At 38.6% G+C, this 13,529-nt stretch overlaps 1 protein-coding gene across 1 annotated transcript; it reads right to left on the minus strand.

Annotated features, from left to right (window-relative positions):
* Window positions 1-1,743: 1,743 nt before the first annotated feature.
* Window positions 1,744-8,489, minus strand: LOC117298831 (F-box only protein 36-like). The gene is made up of 5 exons (XM_033782173.1): window positions 8,359-8,489; window positions 7,040-7,148; window positions 5,347-5,519; window positions 4,536-4,667; window positions 1,744-2,264 (listed from the first exon to the last, which is right to left on the minus strand). The coding sequence occupies exons 1-5, from the start codon at window positions 8,458-8,460 to the stop codon at window positions 2,193-2,195; spliced, it is 588 nt and encodes a 195-aa protein (XP_033638064.1). The 5' UTR covers window positions 8,461-8,489; the 3' UTR covers window positions 1,744-2,192.
* Between the last annotated feature and the right edge of the window lie 5,040 nt (window positions 8,490-13,529).

The following is a 13,529-nucleotide window of genomic DNA, read 5'->3' on the forward strand; positions in this document are numbered from 1 at the left end:
TTTGTAAAATCCCTTTCTTGGGGTTGTTGAGTACGCCCTGATTCCAGACCTTTGTCCTGTTGTTCAAATCCCACCTGAGGACATGACTCCATTAGATCTGCAGTTACAAATATATTGTGGGTTCAAATCCCTCTTGAGTATCCAGGGCCAGAAATGAATCAGCATTAGGTGCTTTACAAATGTCTTATTATTATTACACTGCCAATCACACGTTGGTGAATGGTAAGATCCTAAATAACATATAATCTATTTTTTTCAAAAAAATTCCTAACTGTCTAATGACATTCAAACAAAGCAAAACAAAAATTACCTTAAAAAATACAAAAATTACACAGGATCTGGCAAGTTAAATCTACTCCCAAACAAAGCAGCCTTGGTCCTAAAATCATGTTCAAAAGTTACATTTTACCAGTTATAGTGAAATCTTTTTAAACAGTACATGAAACTCAAGTTCTACCCTGGGATTGAAAGTACATTAACTGATCAAAAGCAAATACTAAAGGGAATGTTGTTTTTGTTCTCACTGCAATTTAAGCCATGTGAAAAGGGGCTCTCTGCCTTTTTTCTTTTTAAAGCCATTGGACCCTTTCGGTAAACAGTATTGTCCAAGGCCCACACTTCTTGTATCACAACTTCTATATCAAATAACAAACCTGTGAAAATTTGGGCTTAATCGGTCATCGGAGTCGGGAGAAAATCCACCCTTGTATCCGCGCGTTTCGCCGTGTCATGACATGTGTTTAAAATAAATCCGTAATTCTCGTTATCGAGAATTTATATTGTTTTACTGTTTTCTCAAAAAGTAAAGCATTTCATGGAATAATATTTCAAGAGAAGTATTTCACCACTACCTTCTGTAAACCCTGTAAGTTATTTGTAAATCTGTGAATTTTTTTTTTCTGTACCGAAAGGGTCCAATGGCTTTAAATCACATACAAAATAACGAAATAATGAAAGTTGTGTGCTTTCAGATGCTTGATTTCTAGACCGCAAATTCTAAATCTGAGGTCTCAAAATCAACGCGTGTACAATTACTTCTTTCTCGAAAAGTACACCACTTCAGTTCAGAGGGAGCCGTTTCTCACAATGTTTTATATTATCAACCTTTCCCCATTACTCGTTACCAAATAAGGTTTTAGGCTAATAATTATTTTGAGTAATTACTAATAGTGTCCACTGCCTTTAATGGCAAATCTTCAGAGCTAGTAGGTAATATTGGTCAAACACCCCAAGATGACAAATGGCAGATGAAACTCACACGGAAGGTAGCTAAGTGGGCTGCCTCGCATTGCAATTGGCACGGGGAAACTTAGGTCAATGTCAACCACACTCATTTAAACTTTACACACAGGACCAAATTTCATAAAGCTGCTTAAAGAGTACTTTTTCCTAACAAAAAACACAATGTCCACAGATTTACATTTAACTTACACAGTTTGAAGATTATGATAGTAGAAAGCTTCCCTTCATTTTACTTACTGAGGTGCTGTAGTTTTTGAGAAATGAGTAAAAGTAATAATTTTCATCTCAGTTTTAGCATGTTAAAACGTATAACCAGTTATGCTATGGTTTTGGTATAATATCATAACTGGTGAAGGGGATCTTACATGCTAAAATCAATTTGGTCTCATGAGACCAAAATGATTTTGTGTATTCTTTTTACTCATTTCTCAAAAGCTACACAACCTTAGTTAGTAATATTCGAAGGAAAGCTTTCCACTATCATTATCTTCAAACCCTGTAAGTTTAATGTAAATCTGTGGACATGTTGAAAAAGTACCTGAATCCTTTAAGCAGAAAATACTACTTAATACAATACTGCTTACCAATAATGGGCAGGATACCAGCCAAAAATTGTGCATGTGACATGTTTTTGTGACTGCTAACCTACATTCTGGTTGGCATAACTTTGTTTTGCTTAGCTTCTGTTTGTGCTTAAGCAGCTCTATGAATTTGGTCCCTGCTCAGATAAGAGAATAGTTGATGCAATATTGCAGTTACATCATCATTTGCAAAGGTCTCTGCACTGAGGTATTCATTTTCTCCAAGACACATTCATATTTATATCAACACAATCAGAAAAATTTCAATTTTAAGAATATATTACAAGAATGGGACAGACTTCAAGTGGAATGAAATATCTTTGTAATTTATTTGGTGGACGGAGTATGCAGTGGGCATGGATAGTCCCTCTATGCGTCAGTCAGGAATGTTGTACCGCCCTCTGGAGTTTCTTGCTTGTTCTGATGGCGTCGCAGTTTCACCTGCAAGTCAATTTTACATCAATTATTAGTTTTTTAATACAGAAAAGATCTTCATCATCATTCAAGAAAGGTGCACACATTTTTAGTTTTCAACGGAAGTATGCTTTTTTTTAAGACAGTGGACACTATTGGTAATTGCCAAAGACTAGTTTTCACAGTTAGTGTAACTCAACATATGCATAAAATAACAAACCTGTGAAAATTTGAGCTCAATCGGTCGAGAAAATAATAGTTGCGAGAAAATAATGAAAGAAAAAACACCCTTCTCACATGAAGTTGTGTGCTTTCTGATGCTTGATTTCCAGACCTCAAATTCTAAACTTGAGGTCTGGAAATCAAATTCGTGAAAAATTACTTCTTTCTCGAAAACTACATCACTTCAGAGGGAGCCGTTTATCACAATGTTTTACACTATCAACCTCTCCCCATTACTCGTTACCAAGTGAGGTTTTATGACGATAAATATTTTGAGTAATTACCAATAGTGTCCACTGCCTTTAAAGTCTTTTTTAGAAACTTTGAAGAATAACTTTCTGTAACTACTTTCTGTATGATGTAGTCATCAGCCTTGCTCTCCTCTCATTATGTTCAGGGCTTTATACAGTACATGTATCTAGATGTTTATGGAGGTTTTATTTGTATAAATTGGCTAGTGGGTGATTGATTTTATTTTACCCCTGCCACAGCTAACTAATTTATCATTCTTGGTTATTCGTTTTTGTAATTCATGATGTTTATGAAATTTTCTGCTTGCTTTAATATACCTCGAGATTGTTTTTACATGCCTGTGAGTTAGTGTTCCCATGGTGTTCCACATGAATATAAAAATTCATTATGTAGTTGAGGAGTGCTGAGACTAAACTGTCAAGTTTGTCTTCAAATTTAAAAGGTTTATGGATGTTTTTAACAGGAAAGGTAATGATGAAAGGGAAGAGGGAGCCGTTTTTCACTAAGCTTGTGTCCAGATATGAACGTTTTCATTGAAATAATGTTGACAAAGTACAGTAGTATCCCATGACACAACACACAATTTTCTGTTTCAAGTTAATTCTGTTGACATTTAAACTGCCAAAATTTGATGAAAGAAATTAACAATAATAATTATTTGCAATGTCTGGGCATTATGTGATGATTATAGTGAAATGAATGACCTCTTAAGGACTGGTGTACGCTATTAACTGAGTAATCAAAACAACAGAGACATCATTTATTCTGTTGATTAGTTGACTACATTGTACACATTAACCTAGCCCCACAAAAACATTTTGGACCAATCTATTTACTTCACATGCTGAATCACATTACAAACAACCAAAAACAAACACAGCAAAAAAGACAAATATCAAGAAAGCGCTTCCCAGTCTAATTTTGTGTACTGTTGCTACAGCAACCAAACGGTCATATTTACACAAAGGCAGCTTGGTTGGTCTACTGGACCAGTTAAACCACACAATGCATTGTTAGGGGGTTCACCTGAAGCACTGCAATGGTGACTGCCAATGTACATGTGTGCAGACACATAACAAATGAACACAAAGCCCCTTAGACTTTACATGTACTCTTAAAAAATATTCCATAAATAATATAGCTCAGTTTACAAGAAAACTTAATGCTCTACATTAGATTAACCAAAGAGTATTGAGTGCACAACAAATTCATCAGACTCAAAACCAGGCAAACACAACATATTTAAGCATGCACTTAGCATGTTTGTACTCATAGTAGCTTAAAAGCCCCCTTTTCAGAAAGCTGTAACTGCAGAAAAAAGTTTTCAACACAGTCCTTAATTTGGGGGAATTGGGAGATATTGTAAACGGTTGTTGGTTCCTCAAGTAACATGCCTGTGATATTTTTCCACAGAACTTGTGAAGTATCGAGTAAACAGACAATGCTTACAAACATCAGTGTATGGGTAACACCAACTAGGAATCTGTATCCCCAATTTAGCATAATGTCAAAAGAGTTAACTACTACATGACTTTATCAAGGTCTGATTGCTCATGCTTAGCTTCAGCCATAACCCAATCCAAAACCCAAGCCAAAGCCCAAGCCAAAGTCAAAGCCAAAGCAGGACCCCAATCCAAAGCCCAATCCCAAGCCCAAGCTGCAGCCCAAGCCAAAGCCCAAGCAGGAGCCTAAGACAAAGTCCAAGCCCAAGCCAAAGCCCCAGCTGGAGCCCAATCCAGAGCCCAAGCCGAAGTGCAAGCCAACGCCCAAGTCGTAGCCTAAAACGGAGTCGTGGTTAAGAAAAAGGCCATGTAGTTTATTTACCTGAAGTTGCAACTTATTGGTGAAGAACATTCGTTTCCATCCCATCTCATGAGCCAAAGATCGCATCTCATCCGTCACTGTATCACAATGGTTCTCATAGATCTGTTCCCAAAGAGCTTCAGTATTGCATATCTGAATGTCAAAAACAAACAGGAACAAAATAAAGGTGTGATATCAATCAATTAGTCTCACTGTACACTGCCTGATACTTCGCCAAAAAGATTGTCAAAATTAGAGCAAGAAATGTTGCATATAGCCGCAACGATTTTGAGTGTATCACATTAGTTTATAGCCACCAATTGTTACTGAAATAGACACTTTGATTGGCTATATTTCTCCTGCTCTTCTGGATCCTTCCCTTAATCACTTTTCCCTCTTTTTTTCTATTAATGGATTTATATTTGTTTGTACTTGTTTTATGCCTCTGAAGAAGGTCCGATTTGGATCAAAAGCTAAGGCCATCTACCATACTCGTTACATTTTGACCGTTTCAAACTTGCATGTAATGCTATTATTAAGAGAAACAGCATTTTTACACTGACACGATGGAATTTAGAGTTTCATTTTTCCGAAAGATCTTCGACAGTTGATGCTGTTTATGTTTAAGAACTGTCTAGCGCAGAGTAGATTTTCTGAATTCAGGAGACTTCTCACTTCTGAAAAGAACTGTCCTGCTTTTTAAATACTACGTGGGTGCAAGGTAGACTTTAGCTTTTAGTGGATCGTTATTAACTTCACTATCGCAGAGTGAGTTCTTAATTGGTTTCAACGTTTGGACCAGCTTGCTCTAGTCCTTGTTCAGCAAACTTACATCATACATGAGCTTGGAGGTCTGTGAGAGAGCAGCAATGTCTTCAAGCTCTAGATAAGACACCATGTAGATGAGCAGAGGGCGTGGCATCCTCACTAGGTAGTCAATGTTCCCTCTGCATAACTCCAGGGCATAGTTCAAGGTACGCTCATCAAACACTCTACCAACGTCAACTACATCGAGAAGATACAGCAAAATTTAAAAGAGGGGAAATGACCTTATGAAAGCAACTGACACCTTAAAGGATTTGGGTACTTTTTGAAACACAAAACACAATGTCAACAGATTTAAAATTAACAGTGTCATGAAAATACATTTTTACATGCTAAAATAATTTTCGTCTCATGATCACTGAGACGAAAATTACTTTCATGACAATGTTTTACTCATTTCTCAAAAACCACAGCACCTCAGCAAGTAATATTTTCAGGAAGCTTTCTACTTTCATTATCTTCGAACTGTGCAAGTTTAGTGTAAATCTGTAGACATTGTGTTTTTTTGTCCAACAAAAAGTACATAGACCCTTTAAAATATTAGACATACGATAGACATTATTGGTATTTTTTTATTGTTATGTTTTGATATACTTAAATCTGATTGAATCACTTTTTGTACAAATTGTTCTGATTTGAAATGACAGTACAGTTGAAAACTTTTGTGTACAACTTTCCATTGAATCCTGATTGATTGATTGATTGAATTTATTCGGATAAAAATACAGCAAGAACATGCCCCAAATACATGCGCAACAACATGATAAAATACATTGAAATAAGATAAACCAAAATAGAATACAAGATAGAAATAATTTCAAAGGTCATATGTCATCCTCTACTAAATTAACCAAACGAGTAACACATGATTTCTAGATTATGCATTAATCTTGTGACTTTTTCCTGCCCTGTTTAGTGAGAGAGTGAATGACAAATGTTGATTTTGAGCACTTAGTGCTAAATGGGTTAAAGCAGAGGGGGGGAGGAGAAAGGTTCGGCACAGAAAATTACTGTTTAGCAGAAATTGGTTAACAGCCAATAAAACCATTTATATAACACCCAAGCAGATCCTTGCCATTTGATTGGAGGATTGTACGTCACGTGATAGCAAATAAAAGTACTATTGCACGCTGAGTCACTCATGTTGCATTTTTCGTTCCATCCGAAAAGTACTATTGCACGCTGAGTAAAAACATCCGCGTGCGCGTGTCTTTGGTAACGCAGCAGTGTTACTGCAAGGCACATACATTGGGCGTTGACGTGTCTCAAAATAGCTGTACATAACACTCATTGTGACTGTTGAATCCAACAGGCCGACCCAAAAGAAACGGGTGTAATTTCACAATTAAAAATTGTAGGCCTAAGCTTGGTTTGTTTTGAAAGTTGTATCCTCCAATCAAATGACATGAATATCTACTTGGATGTTATATAAAACAAATAATGAATGTTTTTCATTTGTGCAATAGTGCGAATATTTTCATTCGTTGAAAGATGGAATGTTCCACTCAACTCAGCTCCGCCTCGTAGGGTAGAACATAATCATCTTCAACTCATGAACATATTCGCACCATTGCACTCATAAACATTTATTATTTGTATACTAATCTACAATTCTCATGACTTGTTCCCTGCTGTTTTTTTTTTTTTTACAAAGCAAATTGAGGTTTTTTTAAGTACTGTTATCTGTGTTTCAAACCTACACTGCATGCGATCATCAAATGTGAAGTCTTCATGAGATTCTTTTACTTCTCCGGGGGCCAGTCTCCTGTAGTCGTTCCTTAGCGTGATCTTCCATGTCCGCCAAATAACCTGTGAAACAAATAAAATAAATTCAAGAATCCTTTCTGAAAAATGTAACAATTGCAACAGGGATGGGCTCCTAATAGCGCTCTGTCACACCCCTAGGGGTGTATTCAGACAACTCCTCGTCAAACAACTTGACAGTTGAGACAACGCGATCGTTCGGATAAATCAACTGACGTTTTTTTCAACTGTCAGACATTCAATTGCATATTTATGGCACTTATCAGCCCAGGATTTTAAACTGTTAAGATCTCTTTGGAGAATGACTTGGTCTTCTGCGTTGGAGATTGATCTGTAAATCAAACAGTCTTCTGCGAAGAGACGGATGTTAGATTGAATGGAGTCTGGAAGGTCATTTATGAAAGTAAGGAACAGGAGGGGACCAATTACTGTACCCTGAGGAATTACTGAGCTTACATGGCACCAGTCAGAGGCTTCCCCATCCACGACAACTTGCTGGGATCTTTTTGTTAAGAAGGTTTGCATAGAGGTTCTTACGAATGCCTTGGTAGTGTTAATAAGATTAGAAATTAATTTCTTGTGAGAGTAGTAGAAAGAGACCTTGTCAAAAGCCTTTAGGATAGGGAAGAGGTGGGGGGTTAGGGTTAGGATTAGGGTTCGGGTTAAGGTTAGGGTTATAGGATGGGATAACTTTCCGTATGGCGCCACCAATTATTCACTAATTTTTACAAACAGGGATATCTCATTGAGGTAAATTAGATACTTTATTATTTAATATCGAATGAAAAAGTGGTGGCGCCATCCGGAAACTTTTCCTTAGGATTCACATGAAATTCGTATGTCAGTAATGGATTGGAGGTCGACCGTTCAACCATCAACTTGTCTTGGCAATCCGTCAAGTTGTCTCAAAGTCGAGTTGTCTGATTTTTCTGAACCGTCGAGTTGTCTCAACACTCCAACAGGCGAGTTGTCCGAAGGACGAGTTGTCTGACAAGATATCCAGTTAAATTACGTCTACCCTCTCTCTCCCACCCGTTCCTAATGTCGTTCTGTGTGGTGTGCAAAGATACAGACATCCCCCCCAAAATCCCTCTCGCACAAGAATGTCGGCTCGCACATACACGGACCAGCATGACCAGGCGGGGGCTTCGCAACAACAAAAAGGGTCATGAAGGTATACCCATCGCTAGTTAGCTATAGTTTAGTTACGTTCCCAAACAATACACAGTAACAATTATTTTCACCAAATGTTCACCTCTTGTCGCTGGATGATCAGCTGATTGAAGTCTTTTGAAGGCGGGGGAGCTTGGTTGCTAGCCTCAAACAAGACGCCGTCGGCTGGCAGTAAAGACGCCATTTTGACAACTGTATGGTACCTGGTAAATCTGATGGTGTATTTTCACACAGCTGTGGTTAGTTACCAGACTACTGCACAAATGGGAAAAAATTGTACCTGAATAAGTTGATGAGGGTCCCTTGTAGAAAGTAGCCGTGCGGTTAGTTTCAGGTGTAGAAACCATGTCAAATACCAATTTTCTGCTAGAAGAATATGAAGGTTTTGAAAAAATGGTTTTACCTGAAAGTAACTTAACTTATTTTGTTATTATGTAATAGTTTTTATATTGACTGTGTATACTTGTATTTGGCCAGTGCATGGATGTCAAGTTTCTATGAGTTTTTAACGTGGACGAATAAATCCAATTGTATCTAAATTAAATTCCCATTTTCTACTATCAAACAATTAGAAAATTGCGTTGTCCACTTTTGGTCCTCCATACAATGTCACAAGCGATTCATAAGCAGCCATGTGGAGTTAGTGTCTTGCGGTATATGATGGGGACTACTTCCACGGTGAAGTAGTGCAAGTAGGTGAAGAAATTGACTTTTGTTTAAGGGATGCACCCTGCTGGAAAGAATTGGAAGTTGGGATAATAAAGAGGAAACATTTTATTTTAAGATTATATTAGGAAACTGGATGCCCTTGATCAATTGCATGCACTACATATGTTTGTACAGCAACTGAAACAATAAATAAATAAACATGTCTATAGCTACTGTTTTGCTCAACATAATGTCATATGATGTGCAACTGATATTGGTTGATAAGTTTACTCAACAATTTAAATAACATCAACAATGTAGGATGTATTGAAACGTGTGTTACCGTTTTGCATTTATTTTAATTTTTGACCAACAATTAAGTGTTGATGTTTTTGACCGAAAAGGTATTTATGAATCAAAGTGTGTTGTATCGGTTTTCAACTAGTGGTTTAAACCCGCCGAGGCATGGTTCTTGATAATTTACCTCGACTTCGTCTCGGTAAAAATATTATCAAGAACCAGGGGCCTTGTTCATAAAGCCCTCGTAAATCGGTCACTTACGTGGCTCTAAGTAAGACTTCAGTAAGACTTTAGTAAGCCCTTACGTGTTATTCACTAAGCATTATTACCGCTTTATTACCGCGTTACTTATAGCCTCTCGTAACGCCTTCTTAAGCGGGAACGCGCTTGAGCTGAACAGTCATGGATTTGTTATGTAATTCACTGGAGCGTGATCTCATTGTCCAGAACGAGTATTTATAGAGTGACTGGACTGGCTACAGCCATTTAGAAGATATTTGTCACCCTGCAAACATGGAGAGCCAGCCTAAAGCAACCATGTAGTTTTAGGCTACTACTAGTAAAGGCAGGAGACATTCATCCCAACCCTGGCCCAATTCAACCTGCCCATGATGTTTCACACCAGCCTACATGTACACCACGTTCTTACCCTTGTGAGAATCAGGCTCCACCCCTGAGTCATCAACTTTTGCGTCAAAAACATTCGCTTATCCCTTATGACAGAGCCACCCTTATCAACCTGCAAAGTTCAGCTCGAGTTGAACCAAGCCTTTGGACCACTATTCGATCACTCGGAATTGCGGCCACACGACCGACTCGGCGTGGTTCAAAAGGTGGAAAGTCAAGACGAAGACGCCAAGCCGCAAAACAACGTAACACTTGCGATCACAGTGCGGGTTTTTCAAAGTTTGCACTATGGAACGCCAGGTCTATCAAGAATAAAACCCATATGATCTGTGATTTGGTGATTTCATCTGATATTGATATCCTTGCACTCACAGAGACTTGGCTTAGTGGAGATGCTCGTGACAACAGGTCCCTGGCTGATCTAACATCTACTCTTTCTACTCATCACTTCTTCCACGTTCCTAGGGTGAACCGAGCGGGAGGAGGTGTCGGGTCTGCATTCGCAAAAGCTTTGAAGTTCATGAGACAGAAATCGCTAATAATTTTGAATCATTTGAGTATATTAGTATCCTTATCACAGCTCGGAGTCAACTGCCTTTACGCCTCATCGTTGTTTATAGGCCCCAGAGAACAAATGACAGGTTGCCATCTTCCCAAATATTATTCCAAGAATTTTCTACCTTCTTGGAGCAGGCAGTGCTTGAGAGAAACCAAATTCTTGTTTGTGGAGATTTCAATTTTTACGTAAATGACCTAAGTGATCGCGAAGCCAAGATGTTTGCTGATCTTATCTCATCATTTAATCTTAAACAGCATGTCACTTTTCCTACTCATCAGAGAGGCCACACTCTCGATCTTATCCTCACCCGCTCGTCTGATTTGTTCATCTCCAATGTCTCTTCAACAAACTATTTGTCATCAGATCATGCTGCGACTGAGTGTCATCTTCGTACCGGTAAACCGGACACTGTGAGGATGAACATCAGTTTTCGTAAAATCAAGCAAATAAACATCGACTGCTTTCGCAAAGACATCATCGAATCTGACTTGTACACATCACCGTGTTACAACCTAGATCAAGCAGTTCTTCAGTATGAAACACAACTTTGAACCATTCTTGATAAGCACGCTCCGTTGATATCACGTTCCATCATAATATGTCGCCCGCAAGCTCCATGGTTCACAGAGGACTTACGAAAAGTAAACGTTCACTTAGACAACTAGAACGTCGCTGGCGATCATCTGCATTGGAAATTGATCACCAATTGTTCAAAACTGAAAGCCGAAAATATCATCTCTTGATCGCCCAAGCAAAGAAGGATTACCATCAGAAGCAATTTCAACACTGTGACACACGCCAGTTATATCAGAGGATGGATAGGCTATGTACACCTCGTAAGACCAGAACTCTTCCAAGGCACAACGATAATGATACTCCACTCACAGATCGCTTTTGCAATTTTTTTTGCAGAAAAGGTCAATCGAATCGCTAAAGCCTTGGAAGAATCACCTTCGTATGTGCCTTATGATAGTGAAATTGTCAGAACAGATCTGGTGTTCGATGAATTCGTTCCAGTTCCTGAGAGTCAAGTCGTCCGTATTATCACTAATTCGAGATCTGCAACCTGTGGACTAGACCCTCTTCCAACTTGTCTTGTCAAAAAGTGTGTTCTCGAATTGTCTCCAATCATCACTCGTATTATCAACATGTCTTTCCAGGAAGGATACTTTCCTAATCGTCTTAAACATGCGAATATCTCTCCGCTCTTGAAAAAGGTTCAACTTGATAGCGAGGAACTGAAAAATTACCGACCTATAGCAAATTTAGCTTTTTTGGGAAAGATCGTTGAAAGAGCTGCTATCTCTCAGATCATTGAACATCTATCATGCAATAACTTGTATCCTTCTTCTCAGTCAGCATATCGATCACACCATAGCTGTGAAACGGCACTTGTCCGGGTGTACAATGACATACTTTTGGCACTTGACAAGGGAGAAGAGGCAATCTTACTTCTTCTTGATTACTCGTCAGCATTTGACACTGTCCATCATGATGTCCTGATACAGCGACTCCGGGAAAGATTTGGCATCCAGAATCTTCCTCTGAATTGGTTCAGATCGTACATCACAAACAGATCGCAATCCGTAGTCATTGACCAGTATGAATCCGCCACTCATTTTCCATCCCAGGGTGTTCCACAAGGGTCCGTCTTAGGACCTCTTGCGTTTACCTTGTTCGCCTCTCCCCTTGAAGATATCATCAAAAATCACGACATTTCTTGCATGCTGTACGCGGATGATACGCAAATGTACCTGACCCTTAAACAAAATCAGATGTCCAACAGCGTTCCCAAACTTCAATCGTGCATTAAAGATATTAAGAACTGGTCTACCAATAATGGATTGAAATTAAACGAGGATAAAACAGAAATTCTCCATTTCACTAGCCGTTACCGTGCCTGTACTCCTCTTGTGTCACTCCAGCTTCACGACGATAACATCAATCCCGTTTCATTTGCCAGGAATCTTGGTGTCATCTTTGACAAAAACCTCACAAAGTGCAATCATGTTAACCTTATCCTGAAGACTGCTTCCTTCGCACTTCACAAAATCGGCTCCATAAGAAAATATCTCGACACCAAAACTACTGAAACACTTGTTCATTCCCTCGTCATGTCCAGAATTGACACCTGCAACAGTCTTCTCTTTGGTTTACCGGATTCTCTTATTAAAAAACTGCAACGAGTTCAAAATTCAGCTGCTAGATTAGTCACATGCACTCGTCCACTTGATCACATAACTCCCATCCTACAAAATCTTCATTGGCTACCTGTTCAAGCTAGAATTAAATTCAAAATTCTCCTCTTAACTTTTCAATGTTTGCAAGGCACAGCCCCGATTTATCTCCAGGACCTAGTTCACAATACATTCCTTCGAGAAATTTACGCTCTAAGTCATTTCCACCCCTGTTTCTTCTTGTCATTTCCACCCCTGTTACAAAATCTTATGGTGCTCGCTCTTTCCAAGTAGCTGCAGCTGAACTGTGGAATGGCTTACCCGAGTCTGTCAAGGATGCTTCCACAGTAAGACACATGCAAAAAACGCCTTAAAACTCATCTTTTCAATGCTTTTCAGTAACTTTATTTGATGGTTCATTCTTTCTTTATTTTGTTTCCCTAAAGCGCATAGGGACTTTGTTTTAGTGATATGCGCTATATAAATACGGTTTATTATTATTATTATTAAAGCAAGGAGGAAGACCGTTGTCCCGCAACGCGAGGAGGAGGCAAAGGGGAATCATTGGAAGGCGAAGTTTCTCGCCAACTGAGATAGTGAAGTTAGTTGACCTTGCATTGAATGTTTAGGTGCTTAAACAACAAATTTTCAGATGTTGTAACGCTGAAGAGAAAGGCCGACACCTGGGCAAAATTTTCGCGGAGAATTAACTGTGTTGGAAAAGTCCTCATAACTACCAAAGTGGTTCATCACAAATGGGATGACATTCAGAGATTTCGCAAGCTTTCACACGACGCAAACATGCAATGAGAGCACAAAATGTAGTTGGTTACCCCTTAACTAAAAATATAAAATAAATAAATAAACGAAATAAATAAACGAAGTAAATAAAGTAAACGAAGTAAATACTACAGAGCAACTCGTTCGCACCTTTGTAACCTC

The sequence above is a fragment of the Asterias rubens genome, chromosome 13 (assembly GCF_902459465.1).
Source record: "Asterias rubens chromosome 13, eAstRub1.3, whole genome shotgun sequence".
Lineage (NCBI taxonomy): Eukaryota > Metazoa > Echinodermata > Asteroidea > Forcipulatida > Asteriidae > Asterias > Asterias rubens.